The 15505-nt window shown below is 36.3% G+C and overlaps 1 protein-coding gene across 9 annotated transcripts in view; it reads right to left on the bottom strand.

Annotated features, from left to right (window-relative positions):
* NAALADL2 (N-acetylated alpha-linked acidic dipeptidase like 2) overlaps positions 1–15505 on the bottom strand; it is a 1176025-nt gene that overhangs the window by 323445 nt on the left and 837075 nt on the right. For all 9 annotated transcript variants that reach the window (XM_031451310.2, XM_031451333.2, XM_031451340.2 and 6 more), the window contains one exon: positions 12517–12660. In XM_031451310.2, the coding sequence (XP_031307170.1) occupies positions 12517–12660 (144 nt within the window). The remainder of the gene's footprint in view (positions 1–12516; positions 12661–15505) is intronic.

Raw genomic sequence — 15505 nt, 5'->3', positions numbered from 1 at the left:
AAATGACAAACGCTGGAGAGGCTGTGGAGAAAAGGGAACCCTCCTACACTGGTGGTGAAAATGCAGTTTGGTGCAGCCATTGTGGAAAACGGTACAGATTCCTCAAAAGACTAAAAATAGACTTACCATATGATCCAGCAATCCCACTCCTGGACATAGATCCAGAGGAAACCCTAATTCAAAAAGATATCAGCACCCCAATGTTCATAGCAACAGCCAAGACATGGAAACAAACTAAATGTCCATCAACAGATGACAGGATAAAGAAGTTGTGGTATATTTATACAATGGAATACTACTCAGTTATAAAATGATAAAATAATGCCATTTGCAGCAACATGGAAGGCCCTGGAGATCATCACACCAAGTGAAGTAAATCAGAAGGAGAAAAAAAGTAACATGTATCACTCATATATGAAATCTGAAAAAAAAAAAAAAAGACAAATGAACTTATATATAAAACAGAAACAGACTCACAGACATAGAATATGACTTGTGGTTGCCGGGGGGAGGGGGTGGGAAGGGATAAACTGGAAGTCTGAGATTTGCAGATACTGACTGGTATATATAAAATAGATAAACATTTATACTGTATAGTACAGGGAAACATATTTAATATCTTGTAGTAGCTTACAGTGAAAAAATATGAAAATGAATATATATATATATTCATGTATGACTGAAGAATTATGCTGTACACCAGAAATTGACACAATATTGTAAACTATACCTCAATTAAAAAAATAGTTTTACAGTTTGCAGATCCTCAATTTTTTTTTTTGCTTAAATAGGTTTTATACTTTTTAGTGTCATTGCTAAATTTTGCCTGAGTGAATTTTTTTTTTTAACTAAATTCTTATGTAAAATGCTTCGCTCATTACCTTAGTCTTTACATGCGCATTTAAGGCTAGACTTTCTATGTAGCTATAGCACATTAATAGATATATGGTGTTATTATCTTACAGATTCTAACATTTTAAATTTCTATAATAATTATTTCTATAGTACACATATTAGCTCAAAGAATTTTTTAAATATTCAAATACAAGGTGTGAGTTACTGTTTTAATGTTGATATCTAGCTTTATGGACTGAGAGCAAGTTTTATATGCTGATACTTCGACTTTAGGTGAGATTTATTTTATGATCCCATAGACTTTTGCATCTGATATATAGAGAATAAACATTTCTATAAATGTTCCACATAAAGAATGTGCATTCCCTATTACACAGATGCAGCATTCCATATATAGGTCCAGGTCCAGTAAATTAAGCTTGAAAACTTCGTGGCTATAACATTATTAATTGCTCTATGTTTTCTCTGTTAATTATTGAGATAACGTTGAAGTTTTGCATAAGATGTTAATTTATCAATTTATTTTGGCAATATTGTAACACTTTTCTTTGTATATTTTTAGACTGACTGTTATGTGTATGCAAGTTTGGAATTGCTGTATCTTCCTGATTTCTATATAGATTACATAGAACGATTATTTCTTTTATCTTCTCTATCCTGATTTTTTTTCCTGAACTCTCTTTCTTCCTGCCCCCCCCGCCCCACATTAATATAATTATTTTCTTTTGCTTAGTATTTCTACAATACATATTTTCCCAGCATTGCATTTACTTTTGCCAGGCATCCCAGGGGCATCTCTGGTTTAGGGACAATTTTTATGCTATTTTTTTGGCTTGATGTTTCTATACTACAATGGTAGTGAAAATTGTGAGCCAAGGTTTTTGATTTCTAAATGCTTTCTGCCCCCCGCCCAGAGCTGAGGAAGAAGAAAGCTTTTCTTCACCAGTGGGTATATTTCCAAGAAACCATGGTAAGGAATAAAAATATAAAATACAAATATAAAACTGAAAGATATGATGAATAGGAGTTCTAGAAAGAGTATCAGAAGAAGGAGGAAAAACAAATGGAGGAGACAGAACAGCTGAAGAAACTATTTTGATTATTATTTTTCTAGAAAAAAAGGAAAAGCATGTATATACTTTGTATCAAAATTTAAAAGCATGAAAGATAAAGGTAAAAATTCTAAAAGTTCCCAAAGTTAAAAAGTAGATCACTTACAAAAAACAAGAATCAGATGGTACCAAGTGTGTCAAAATCAACAAGATACAAAGTCATAAATTAATGTTTTTAAAGAAATAAAAAATAGCAAGAGGAAATTTGAACATAGAACGTTTGGTAACAAGGACGTGAGAGCAATCTAGGTATCCATCATTGGAGTAATGGCTACATCAAATGTAATAAAGCTACCCTTTTAACTATTATATAGCACCTAGAAGGAATGGAGTAATGTACACTTGACAACATGGATAAATATTAACTACAGATTGCTAAATGAAAAGAAAAACATAAGAGAATAAAATACATTGCTCAATACTATTTATTGTAAATTAAACACTCACATACTCAAAAACAGTGCATGCTTTCTTCGTCATTCCTTCCTTTCTCCTTGTGAATGAGGCAATCCTATGACCATGACACAGGGTTGGCCAAGGTTAGCACCTCTGACAGTGAGAGTAGATGGTGATGCCACTGTGACCCAGAACAAAGAGTTGAAGACCATGTGAGGTAAGGAAGGCATCCAAACGGGTTGGAGTGATTCAGCACAGGGTATCAGGACCCAAGCATGATGAGGGTGTTTTGTGTGTGTGTGTGTGTGTGTGTGTGTGTGTGTGTGTGTGTGTGTCTGTGTGTGTCTGTGTGTGTGTGTGTAAGTTTGAATATGGAGAGGAAAGCAACTGTCAGGGGGAACAGTATAATGAGAGAAGTCATTAAAGCTGACTAGGGTCATCTTCATTCAAGAGCTAAACAGCACACAGTGTTGGAGCCTGAGGAGAGTGAGAAAGTTAGCTGCACTGCACATGGGGAATAGGCAGAGTATTCGATACAGGGTGAACAGTCCATGTGTGGCAGTGCCTCGCTTAATTGTCAGAGCCATAATGTAGTGGGAAAGGCATTCCTGTGGAAGAAGCAATGAGAAGCAGATTTCTTACTGTCAGAGATGGGATTTACAAACATGAAAGGAGAAAGAAACTAGGTTTTCATATGTATTAATGGTTTTTCAGATAGATATGTAGATAAATAGATATAAAATATAGATTTATATTCATATATATGTATATTAATAATATTTATGTATTTATATAAAAATATAGTCCTAAAATATTTTCCCAGCTTTATTTAATAAAAGGTCCTGAAAGAATCAACACTCCAGTAAGTAATAAGCATGTCTAGAATCTACTATCTTTTCTAGACAGAATTCTCTACTCAAAGAAACTAAGACTCTTTGGAGAAAGGGCTAATAATAGGGTTGGAGTGGGGAAATAATTTGGTACACCTTGCTGAGTCAAAAACCAAGGAAATACACGAATAATTTTGACAATATGCCAGAGGACACAGATCCCAGGTAGAAGTTGCTGCCACTGGTTGACCTGGGACAATTTGAGTATCAAAATAAAAATAGGATTGGACTACAACCCATTAAATACATTAAGAATATAAATCTAAATTATGTAATAAATTGATACTATTTATAAATAAAGAAACATACAAACAGATACAAAAAAAGAAAGTTCTTTACAGTACAATGCCAACTAATAAAAGCAGAAGGGATAATGGACTTGGAAGGTCACTGTTAGCATCATCTTGGTAATGACTATTTGGATAAGAAATATCAATAAATATTAAAATCAGTGGGTAAAGGCAGAAATGGTGGGGGCAAGATGTTTGCATGATTTCAAATGCTTACTGATTATATATTAAAAAAAAGAATAAAGAATAACTTTTTAATGAGATCTGGTGGATACCACTTTAAACAAATGATCAAAGTTAGCACTACCAGTAATGGGACAAACTAATATCAGCAATGGGAAACACAGTCTCACTTTTGTAATATTGCTGCCAAAGACTTGGAGCCTAAATATATTTATGAGAAACATCAGATAAACCCAGACTGGGGGACGTTCTAGAGATAACTGGCATGTAAGCTTTTAGGGGTGATAAAGCAATGAAAGTCAAGAAAAGAAACTGTTCCAGGTTGAAGGAAATGGGAGACCTGACAACACCCAATGCATGATCCTAGTTTAGATCTATTTGCTATTTAGGACATTACTGAGACAACTGGCAAAATTTGAATGGTGTGCATGGTAGAAATGCATCAGTGTTTAATTCCTGATTGTGATGGTTGTGCTGTCTGGGCAGAACATCATTGTTCTGGGGGAGAATTCAGATGTGACTGTTTACCATAGCTGTACCTTACTCGGGTAGTTGAGGGAAAAAAAAAAAAAGAAAACTATTTGTGATATTCTTGCAACTTTTCTATAAGTTTGAATGTATTTCAAAATGAAAAAAAAAGTACTTCTGAAATTACAAAATCCTGGGGAACCTTTAGATATTTAGAAACCCAGTGCATGTGTGTATGTATGTGTCTGTATTGCCACTTTAAGATAACATTTCCAGCTCACATTTACCAAATGTTTTCTGTCTTTCATGTCTCATAGTTTGAAGGCAACTTCAAATTTGACATGTGAAGTTCAAAAGATTTCAAGATGACAAAAATGTATTCTACACAGAGAACATTTGTATTCAAATAGGGAGAGGAATGTCAGAGCTGAGAGACATAAAAGCAGCTGCCTCTTTCCAGTCCTTAATTTCATCATGTGCAGAGAAAAATAACCCACTACAGAAATCACGTTTCAGAGGTAATTCTATCTTGCATTTTGGTTGCTATTATCAGGACTCAGCTGGTTCTCGGTTGTCTTCTTCCCCAGTAGGTAACAAAGCTTCACACTTTGTCTGCCTGCACTGAGTAAGCATGCCCAGTACTAGGGAAAATCCCAATCTTAGAGAGATTTGAGGACCAACAATTGCTGCTAACTCTGAGTCCCAATTACAGTAATTAAGCTTGTGTTGGTTTCCTAGACATAGTACTTCCTAGAGTTCCTAATTTTAACTGGATACTTGTCTCATTTTGTATACCTACATCTCTTTCTTGGCTGCCTGACTTTAGAACTTCTAGGATTGGAGCTCTGAATTATTTTTTATTTTATTTAATTTTTTTCAATTTTCTTGCACTCTAGGGACTGGAATCTGCTCTAGAATCCCAGGTTTGATGACCCATCTCTCCTAAATGTCAACAGCTTACCTGTCTAAGAGCTTCTGGAGTCTATATCATCATAATTTGTACAGCTTTCTGGGTGCTCCATTTTCCCACCTGGTATCTCACTACTGCCAAATGTTTTTCTGAACCAATACTAGTGACTGGACATCATATGTTCTAGATCAAGGGTCTCATTTTAAATATTTATCAACTGCTGTAGCATACATACGCTGATCGATCAGAATGCACTAGCAGCAAATAACTAGAACGTCCACATCGATGTATACAAACTGATTTCAGATCTGCCCCAGACACTGTGTACTTCCTGCCATATTGAATTTTCTCAGAAATTGCATTTCAGCCTAATTACTAGATCAAAATATAAGTTGTGATGGAAATCCAGATAAGTAAAGCAATAAAACTGCTTTTCAATCTGAGGGAATGGCTAAACCTGGAGAATTTTATAATCTTGGTAGTTTCATTAGATACAAAGGTCTGAAGGAAAAGCCCTGGGCCTGTCCAAGGTGGCGAGAAGAAGATAGTTCTAAAAAAAAGAGACTCTTCCTCCATTAAGTAGGACTTCTACAGGAAGGCACTCCCCACTCTCTTCCAGGGGAAGGCAAAGAGAGTTACCCCGCATGGAGCAGAGCAGGTGAAGAGGCACCTAAGAGGCTCTAATTCTAGGGTTACTCCAAGTGCATACAAAAAGCATTTGTAATTTCTAAACTCATAGAGGAAAAATACAATGACAAAGTAATCTAAAACTAAAAGAGAGATAATAAAACAAACAAACAAAAAACCATAATATGTGGTGCAAAAAAGAAACCCATATCAAGATGAAAAGTATAAGCATAAATACATTAGTAATCATGATGGATGTAATGGATTAGCTGTTCCAGTTAAAAGATGATCAGATTGTATTTAAAATACAAATTATTTGTTATGAAGATGTGTTAAAAGAGATACAGAAAGGTTGAAAGCAAAAAAAAAAAAGATAAAGCATATAGACATAACCTAATGTGGCTAAATTAATATCAGGTCAAATCCAATTTAAGACATGCATTATAGATATAAAGAAGATCACTTCATCTAGTAAGTACTTCAACTAACCAAGTGGATTTGATATATTTGAATTTATCCAAGAAGTGACCTCAAAATATATAAATCAAAAATTGCTAGAACTACAAGGTAAAATAAACAAATCAGTACTCATAGTGGGAGATTTTAGCACTAAAATAAGATACAGAATATTTGACAACCTGATCAAGGTACTTGGTCTAAATGGACATGTGTAAAACTCTACACCTGACAACTATACAGTACACATTCTTTTTAAATACTCATGGGACACTAACCATATCCTGGGCTATAAAGGAAATTTGCAAGAATTGAAATCATATAGAAATAAAGTGGAAACAATATATTCTAATGAAAATTCTAACTTGCTCATCTCTTCCTCAGAAGAGTATCATCTCACGATGCCAGATAGCATATAACTGCCTAAAGCATGGCAGGGAGTCAGGAGAGGCTCCTTCCAACGGGGCTAGAACCCTTCCAAGAGCTTTTTATGGAAGAGATAGGACTCTCACCGTGCTGTAAAGGATACTGGGGCTTTACAGCTTACAGGTACAAACTTCCAAGACTCATTTGGATAATACTAAGTAGAATAAGAAGGAGAAACTGTGGCTACATGGAGGAAAGAGCGGGATATAGAACCGGACAGGCATTAAGGAATCACTGGCAGTTTCTAGGAGAGTAAATGACAATGACCGTCCACTGAGGGAAAAAGGATCTTCAAAATACAGAGACAGGGTATGTGGTGAGGGATTTGATCACATATATAAGCTACTACATTTAGTTGGAGCTTCTCCAATTCGGAAGGAGTGACAAGTACTTGAGATGTGACAAGAATGTAAGAATCTGTAAAAACTGCTGAGAAACATTAAAAATTAGAAAACACTTGTAATTTTGCTTAAAAGTGTGTAACTCAGATTGTCCTTAGGTCTTCAAGCAAACAAACAAAGCTCGAGACTGGTTTTAAGCTGAACCATTTCCAGAAATCAAAACTGTCAAGACAGACAGCTGGAAACTGAAGTTCTGGTGAATGACAGATCCGTGTCACCCTCCGTAAACCCAACCTGCACTCCCCAGGAAACAGAGAACTGCCTGTACTTTCTGTGGACTCTGGACAATAGGTTTCCCACCTGCATTCACTCTGTCGAAGACTCTTGATGAACAGACTTTCAAAGTGATTTCTGAAGCTTTTTTTTCTTTTGTCCAAGGACTTCAGACTGGCAGCTCATGAAGGCTGATCTTTAGTTCTACAGATTACTCTGTTATCAGCTTCCAGCTCAGACTCCCAGGTTCACTGTGCAACTGGCTGCCTGAAGAGCCATAAAATTGGGGTGTCACCAGGCACTGTTAGTGAATCCTAACATCGAGCTAGCATCCATCACAGGACCTATCAGTCTTTCCTACAGCTGTTGAGCTCGCTGACTTTTTCTGTATAAGTGCAGCTAGCGTATCCATGTGAATGCTATACAGAAGTCTGAACAAATCACATTTTTCCTCACATTCTTCTGGATATTTTCCTCCATGTTGATGGCTAGAAGTTATTGAAGTGCACCCCATTCTAAAGTAAGTTTTCAATTTTATTTTTTTAAACTACTGAGGAATTTTTTCTTTTATAAAATCCCTGTAAGCCACGTCGTATCATATCCATACCACTCCATTAAATACCTGATGCACACACACACACACACACAAACATGTATGTCTCAAGACATTCTTTCACCAAAACAGCATGTGCTCCTGGGTATTTTCACACGCAGCAACAATGGGGCTATTCTGAACAGGTTGATGAGTCTCATACGTAACAAACAGTAAGGCTGGATCTGTCTGTATTAATGTTCTTGTTAATGGGTATCTCCTTAAAAGCTAGTATGTATTATTTGCCAATAAATCTTAGAATAACCATAATTTGTAGATAATATGTTCAATATAGCTTTTTATATTTCTGTTCAAGAAATGATAATAATGCATACTTTCAAGTAGCTGTTAACAGATTAGAAATATAGTTCTTCAAAATTCATTTGAAATATGTAAAAATTATAAACATTACAGAAGATATTATATTATTCTAGTGAAAGTAATTTTCAAGAAAGAACATATAAAATTGTGAATAGGGAAATAGCAGCTATATATAGCTATATGTATACATATACCCATTTGAAGATTTATGATCCAAGTTTTCTTACATGAAAACTTGTCATCACTAATGACATTGTTTTATACATCACAGTAAGTCACTTTTTTCTATTTATCAAAACTAATTCAAACATATTAAAATACTTTTAACATAATTTATTAATTTTTATACCCTAAATTACATTAATGGAGTTTATACTTTATCCTCTCATTTTTAACTATATTCAGTGTTCAACAACAAGCTCAGATTGACAGCTGAAAATTCAAATTTCCATGTACTGATTGACTCTCAAGGACAAAGACTGACAACGCACAAGATCAATGGGCAAGACCTACTTTTTAGAAAGGCCATGGAAAGTTAAATGGCATCAATATTCAATTATCTAATTATTGCAAACAATCTGTACTTGGGCAAAAACTTTTCTCCTGTTTCTTTTTCTATTTCTCAAACAATTATCTTAGTTTTCCCAGGACTTGACATACAAATGTCCTTTTCTCTGCTTTACTTTGCTGAGTTCATTTCATGCATCCCGTAGTTAACTCGTTTGTTTAAGTTTTACGGTATTAGTTGGGTTTTGTTTGCAAGTAACTGAAATTCAAACATGAGTCGACTAAAGAAAAAAAAAAGGAAATGTACTGACTCATATACATGGCTAATTCAGTAGATTTGGCTTCAGACAGGCTTTTTTTTAGGCATCAAATGATATAGACAAGAATCAGTCGCTATCTCACACTCTCTTTCTCCACATCATTTACGCTTTCCTTGTTTGGGCTCCGTTTTCAGGTAGTATACTCTCAAGGTCCCAAAAAGGCTACCAAAAGATCCCAGGGCCACATGCTTTCTTGTTTAGCTCTGTCGTTAAAGTTAGTTATTACTCATACATAGTCTAGAAATCTGCCTGTTTGGTCAGACTTAGATCATCCTTGAATCAAGCATCATTATTACATTTGATGTGATATGCCAATGGACTTGAGCCAATCAGGATCCACTTCTATAGCTTTAAGATATGGTCAAACCTACTCATACCATATTGCTGGGAAATGTTGGCTACAGTTCAAAAAGAGGAAGGGGCAAATATGCTAAGAAAGCAAACATGGCAGGGAAAGTCCACTACACTACTATTGACTTATTTCTGTGTAAGTGCATAGAAAGGGTTAAATGAGTAAGATAAATAATTAATTTGAAAAACTACTTTTAATGCACTCCTGTCCAAACTTTTCAGTTAAGATTTTCCTACAGTAAAACTCAAGACTATACTTATAAAATTCAACAGTCAGACATTATAGTATGTTTTAAATTATTTTTTAACCCATAAACTATAAGTGTTGCTCTTACTGTTCAAAACTATAGTGCCTCATTCTGTATCCTTTTCAGGTCCTATCCTGATACCTATCACAGTGAGCAACTAATGTACTTCTGTATTTATGAGAAAACTTGAAAGTTAATTATCCTTCAATATCACTAATTATCAGAGAAATGCAAATCAAAACTACAATGAGGTATCATCTCACACCAGTCAGAACAGCCATCATTAAAATGTGCACAAACAGTAAATGCTAGAGAAGGAATGGAGAAAAGGGAACCCTCCTACACTGTTGGTGGGAATGTAATTTGGTGCAGCCACTATGGAGAGCAGTATGGAGATTCCTTAAAAAACTAAAAATAAAGTTACCAAATGATCTAGCAATCCTACTCCTGGGCATATATCAGGAGAAAACTCCCATTCAAATGAATATATGTACCACAATGTTCATAGCAGCACTATTTACAATAGCTGAGACACAGAAGCAACCTACATGTCCATTGACAGATAACTGGATAAAGAAGATGTGGTATATTTATACAATGGACTATTACTCAGCCATAAAAAAAGAATGAAATAATGCCCTTTGCAGCAACATGTATGGACCTGGAGATTATTATACTAAGTGAAATAAGTCAGATAGAGAAAGACAGGTATCATATGGTATCACTTATATGTGGAATCTAAAAAATGAGACAATGAATTTGTAAACAATGAATTTGTTTACAAAACAGAAAAGACTCACAGACACAGAAAATAAACTTATGATTACCACAGGGGAAAGTAAAAGTGGGGAGGGATAAATTAGGAGTTTGGGATTAGCAGATACAAACTACTATACACAGAATAGATAAACAACAAAGTCCTACTGTGTAGCACAGGGGATGGTATTCGATACATTGTAAAATGGATAATGAAAAAGAATTTGAAAGGGAATATATGTGTATATGTATATACATACATATGAAAAACTAAATCACTATGCTGTACATCAGAAAGGAACACAACACTGTAAATCAACTATACTTCAATAAAAAAAAAAAGGTTATTATCTTGAATGTATCATGAGTACCACTGTCTAAAACACTGGTGTAGAGAGTCATTTATCCTACATTTAAGATCAGTTTAAGTGTAATAACTCACTCACACTACTCAATCGGTATTTGGGAAATCAAAATGTAATATTCCAGAGTGAAAAAAAAAAATGATGAAAGAAGGATCCATTGTAATATGAAATATCTTGATTTAAATATACTTCTGTCTGAAATTTTCTAAAACCAGTAATAATGACTACCTCCATGAGGAAAACTTGATACAGCCGAATTACGTAGAAAGCAGGCCTGTCTTGTCGCTACTTTTGACACTGGTGTTAGGAACAAATTTCAGAATCTCTCTCAGTTTTCCCTCTAGCTTCATACATGTTGCTAGCTTACTGCAGAGATACAGCTGCAGAGCACTGTTTTGCTTAGCTGGGCTGTTAGTATGCAGACATTTAACAAATTTGGGGGAAATTGATATAGTTACTTGATAAGGAAGACACTTGCTAACAAAACACTTTACAGTAAAGTACTCAGATACACATCCTAACTGGATTCTCAGAACAACTGGACATACAAGGACATAAGATGTCCTCCTGCAGATGCAGACATAAGGCTTCCCGCAGGGAGGTGGTGTGAGCCGTCAAAGGCAGCTGGCGTGGGGACTGTCAGCTCCCTGGGGGCAGGACTGTGGCTGGAACACATTAGAGGCTCTGAATGTTCGTTGAATCAATCAGTTGATTAAATCTGGACTTAAATCTGGTCTTGCAGATGTCCAGTGCTTTTCTTCTAAGTAAATTATCATTACAGTGCTATTTACATATTTTACCAAATAGAGCCCATGGTCAACTTGTGGGGCTCAGAATAGAAGATGGAAAAAAAAAAAAACTAAACAAAACACAAAGCCCTTCAAGAGCTTCTTCACTCCTGCTTTGAGGACATGAGCAAAGTGTTGTTTTCTGTAGTTCCCACTTTGTTCAATCACTAATCAGTTCAGGGGGCTCTCAATCCACAGAACTTTGAAAAGCATATGTCTCTAACAAAGGGCAATTCTGAATGTATTCAGTTATTTTTTTAAGGCCTCTTCAAAACTTTTTTTTTTTTTTTATGCTTTTGTTGTCAAGAGAAAAACAGATGAAATAAAACATGGGTAGCTGAGCCTCCAGCTCTGGACTCAAAAACAGAACCTTCAAGTTGAATTTCACAGCGACACGATACAAATTACACAATATGTAAAGACAGCCTCTTTCTCAGAAGTCTAATGCTGAGGCTGGAGGCAGAAATAAGATGCAGCTCGTGACTTTCATTCCACCACAGGTAGCTTAACTACTTCAGTTTTATCCTATGTGGTCCAACAAGGCCTGACAAACTGCACTGCAGTACAAGAAGCATCTCTCGGGCAATGATGCGTCAAGACAGAGGGATTTTTTTAGTCAATTGCAGGAATTAGGCTTTAATGCTTTCTACTAAGACTTCATACCCCAGATAACTGACTGCGATCCACTGAGTCTTGGCAGGCAACAAGACTGCTGAAGCTGAAACTGAGGCTGTGTTAAGCAGATTTTCATGAATGTACAAAATGCTTTATTTGTAAAGCTGCTTTTCTTTGTTGCCATTCAAACGCTCTTCTTCTTTTTGGAATCTCTCAGCTTGGTCAATTTTCAGTCTTTATCAAAACTGCTTTAAAAAAAAAAAAAGTCCCTTAAAGAGCCATGGAAGAGAAATAAACACTCACCTCATCAAACATAAATGTTTTCTCAAAAAAGAGTAATACTCAACATGACAATCTAAGAGATTAAAAATGATCATGGTCCTTACGAAAATTACAAGACCCACAGACAGACATTAAATACTTTACCATTACTGGGGAGCTCCAGAGGGGTACAGGCACCACTGCTGGCTCTGTCTTCCCGCAAAGAGATGAGTTTTGCAACGAGAGATGCTGAGATGGGCTGCACGAGGAGAGGGGTGAGGTTTGATCGGTTTTGCCTGAAGTTTCCATCTGTTTTTGAAAGACAAAGAAACAGAGTCCTTCGTAAATGGAAATTAAAAACACTTGAAGAGCAGTTTTTCTCTGTAATAAACTATTTCAATTATGAGTGGTGAGTATTTTAGTTCATTTCTTTATTCCTTATTTACACTCTGTCTACTTATTAAAAAAGATTTGAGGTACCTAATAAAAATTCAGTCCAAATACCATTATGGATCCTAACTAATGATGGCAGATTACATATAGCCATTTACTTCTATTCTTCACTGAAAAGATAACAAAAGGATAAAAAAATATAAATCCAAAGGGGCAAGAGAATAGGAGAGACCACAGCTAAGATTCTAGAAGTTGGAAGCAGATGCTTGTCAACTGATGTAACAGATCAAGCGTAGGCCAGCAGAGGGGGGGACGCTGAAAAGCAATGCAGCTTGTAACAGAACCCAGAAAAGCTTAGGAATTGGTAACACCAGCTACCTACGAAAACAGCGGGAAAGGAAGGCTAGAAATGGGAGGTTTGACAAAATTCTGATTGGGAAGGAGTCTCTCCTCCTGAACCCCTCACTCACCCAGTTAGTGCGAATGATGCCTGCTCTTCCCGCCTTTCCTGCAGCAGAGACTGAAAGAGGGACACTGAGCAGGGAGATGCCAGACACGGGGAAGGGGGAATCTCTCACTTTAAATGGGATGGTGCTCAGGACTCTTCAGATGTCCTGCTTTGATGGTGCCCAGACTCCTTCTCTCCAGATAGGGCAAAAGAAGATCCACTCATAGTAAGTAGGACCGTATCAAAGGACACTACAGAAAAATACTGAAAATCTGGAAGTCTACCAATAAAACAACCCACTCAAGATATCCTATGTTAATTAACACTCATCAGTCAATACATCCCACCCATATACAGAACTTCAAATCAGATTAATTTTGCCATTCTTAAGTAGGCGCTCTCAGCCAAGGGCAATCCTGGAAAGGCCCGTGTGGAGCAGACCTCGTAAGGATAAAGTGTAGGAGGTCAGGAGGGAGGTCTCCAGAAGACAAAAATAATGGAAATACCAGATGTGTCTTCATGGATTGAGAGAATATTTACAGTAAGATCAGAGAATTAGCATTTGAAGACGTTCTAGATATACAGAAAAAAAATGAAACATCTATGAAATGAGACAACTATTAGTTTCAAAGGGAGCAAAGAGTCATTCAAGAAAGAAATGCCATCAATGTACACCGTGAATCATATTCACATAGTCATAATAATATAAATAATGACTTTTGAATACAGAAATTGGTATCATTCTTTGGGGAAAAACAGAAAAGGGCAAAAGTCAGGGATGAAGCATGAAAAGAAATTTACAAAAGAAAATCAAATCTGTATCTTTCATAGTGGGTAAGTCAATATAATAGCTGAAAAATGAATTCAACTCAAACACGCTCTTGAGAGGCAAAGAGAAATATAAAACGTAGGTAACAACTAAAAATGTTGAAAGCGATTAAGTGTTTGCCTTTGGGACGTAGAGGGGAGGGAGACAGAGGGAAGGCATGGAGAAGGTAGACACAATTTTATAAATTAAGCTTTGTAGAAATATCTATCGTCATCCATAAGTGTGAAAAAATAAAAATTAGATGAAAATTAGGAGAGAGAACAACCACAATAACATAAATAAGAGAAAAATACACACGTACTCACAGTAGAGAGAATGTAGAGAATAAACTAAACTCTGCATAAAGAAAAAACTTATATATATATATATATATATATATATATATATATATATATTCCATTTTTATATTAATTCTGACTCAGAAAAGGGAATATACCACGGAAAGACTCTATCAGGCAGCTAATAATATTTACAAACACAGAGCTGCATTTTTCAGAACTTTTATTAGGGAAAGTAATTACCTCAGGTTTTCTAAGAATGTAATTTGATAAAACTGCAGGGGTGCAGAGCTCAAGAATACTGGTATCCAGGCTCCAGGAGGCAGATTATAAATGAGAAAATGTGTTAGGAAGTGTTTCCTTAATTTATCATCAGGAAAACCACAAGATTAAAATGTAACATTTAGCTTAGGCTTCTAGCAGCCACAAAGTCATGGCTTTGGGGAAAAAAAAAAAAGTAAGATTTAAGCTGAGGATCAGTTTTGTTGTATCAGCACAGTGCTGGTCTCCTAACTTAGTAGCTCTTTCTATAGGGATATATGACAGTGCATTTTGACCACAGTGCAATTCACTGCTTCCTAACCATTTTCATGTCATAGTACGGAGACTGGCTATATTATTTTCAGGTTCCAAAGCAAACTGACAACGTGGGGCTTCTTGTTCAAAAAGTAGGAGGGATTTCCATACGGCAGTAGAGAGCATTGACTCAAACATGGGTCCTATCGAGTGCGGGCCCTGTGCAACTGTCCGGGTTGAATGACCTTGAATCAGACTCTGCACGGTTCACACAGAAGATGCTAGCAGCCATGCAGCCTGCTGAGGCCAACCGAAGGGGATTTTCAGACCGCAGGGAAGTTGCTCTCAGCCACAGTGACCAGCCCTGAGTTGCTGTTGCTCCAGGCAACACCTAGGGCCGTAGTGATGAAAATCTCAAGGCCCAGTGTGCCTCACTCAGCATCCAGCTAGGAGGTCCTGATAGAGCTTTCCAGTCCCCTGGTTCTCCCAGCATGAATTTTCTCCCTCAGCCACTACCTTTGAAACCTAAAGTTTACATAGGACAATGAAATAGTATTTATGAGAAATGTGCAATCTGTTATCTTGCAGTTTTCCTGGATGTTAGGTCCTTACACATTACCAACACAAAATCAAACTTCTTAAAGTGCTGCATGATTTCGCCTCTCCCCAATTCAAAGACCCCTCACAATC

Source organism: Camelus dromedarius, chromosome 2 (assembly GCF_036321535.1).
Source record: "Camelus dromedarius isolate mCamDro1 chromosome 2, mCamDro1.pat, whole genome shotgun sequence".
Taxonomy (NCBI): domain Eukaryota; kingdom Metazoa; phylum Chordata; class Mammalia; order Artiodactyla; family Camelidae; genus Camelus; species Camelus dromedarius.
This window is presented reverse-complemented; position numbering and strand designations above follow the sequence as displayed.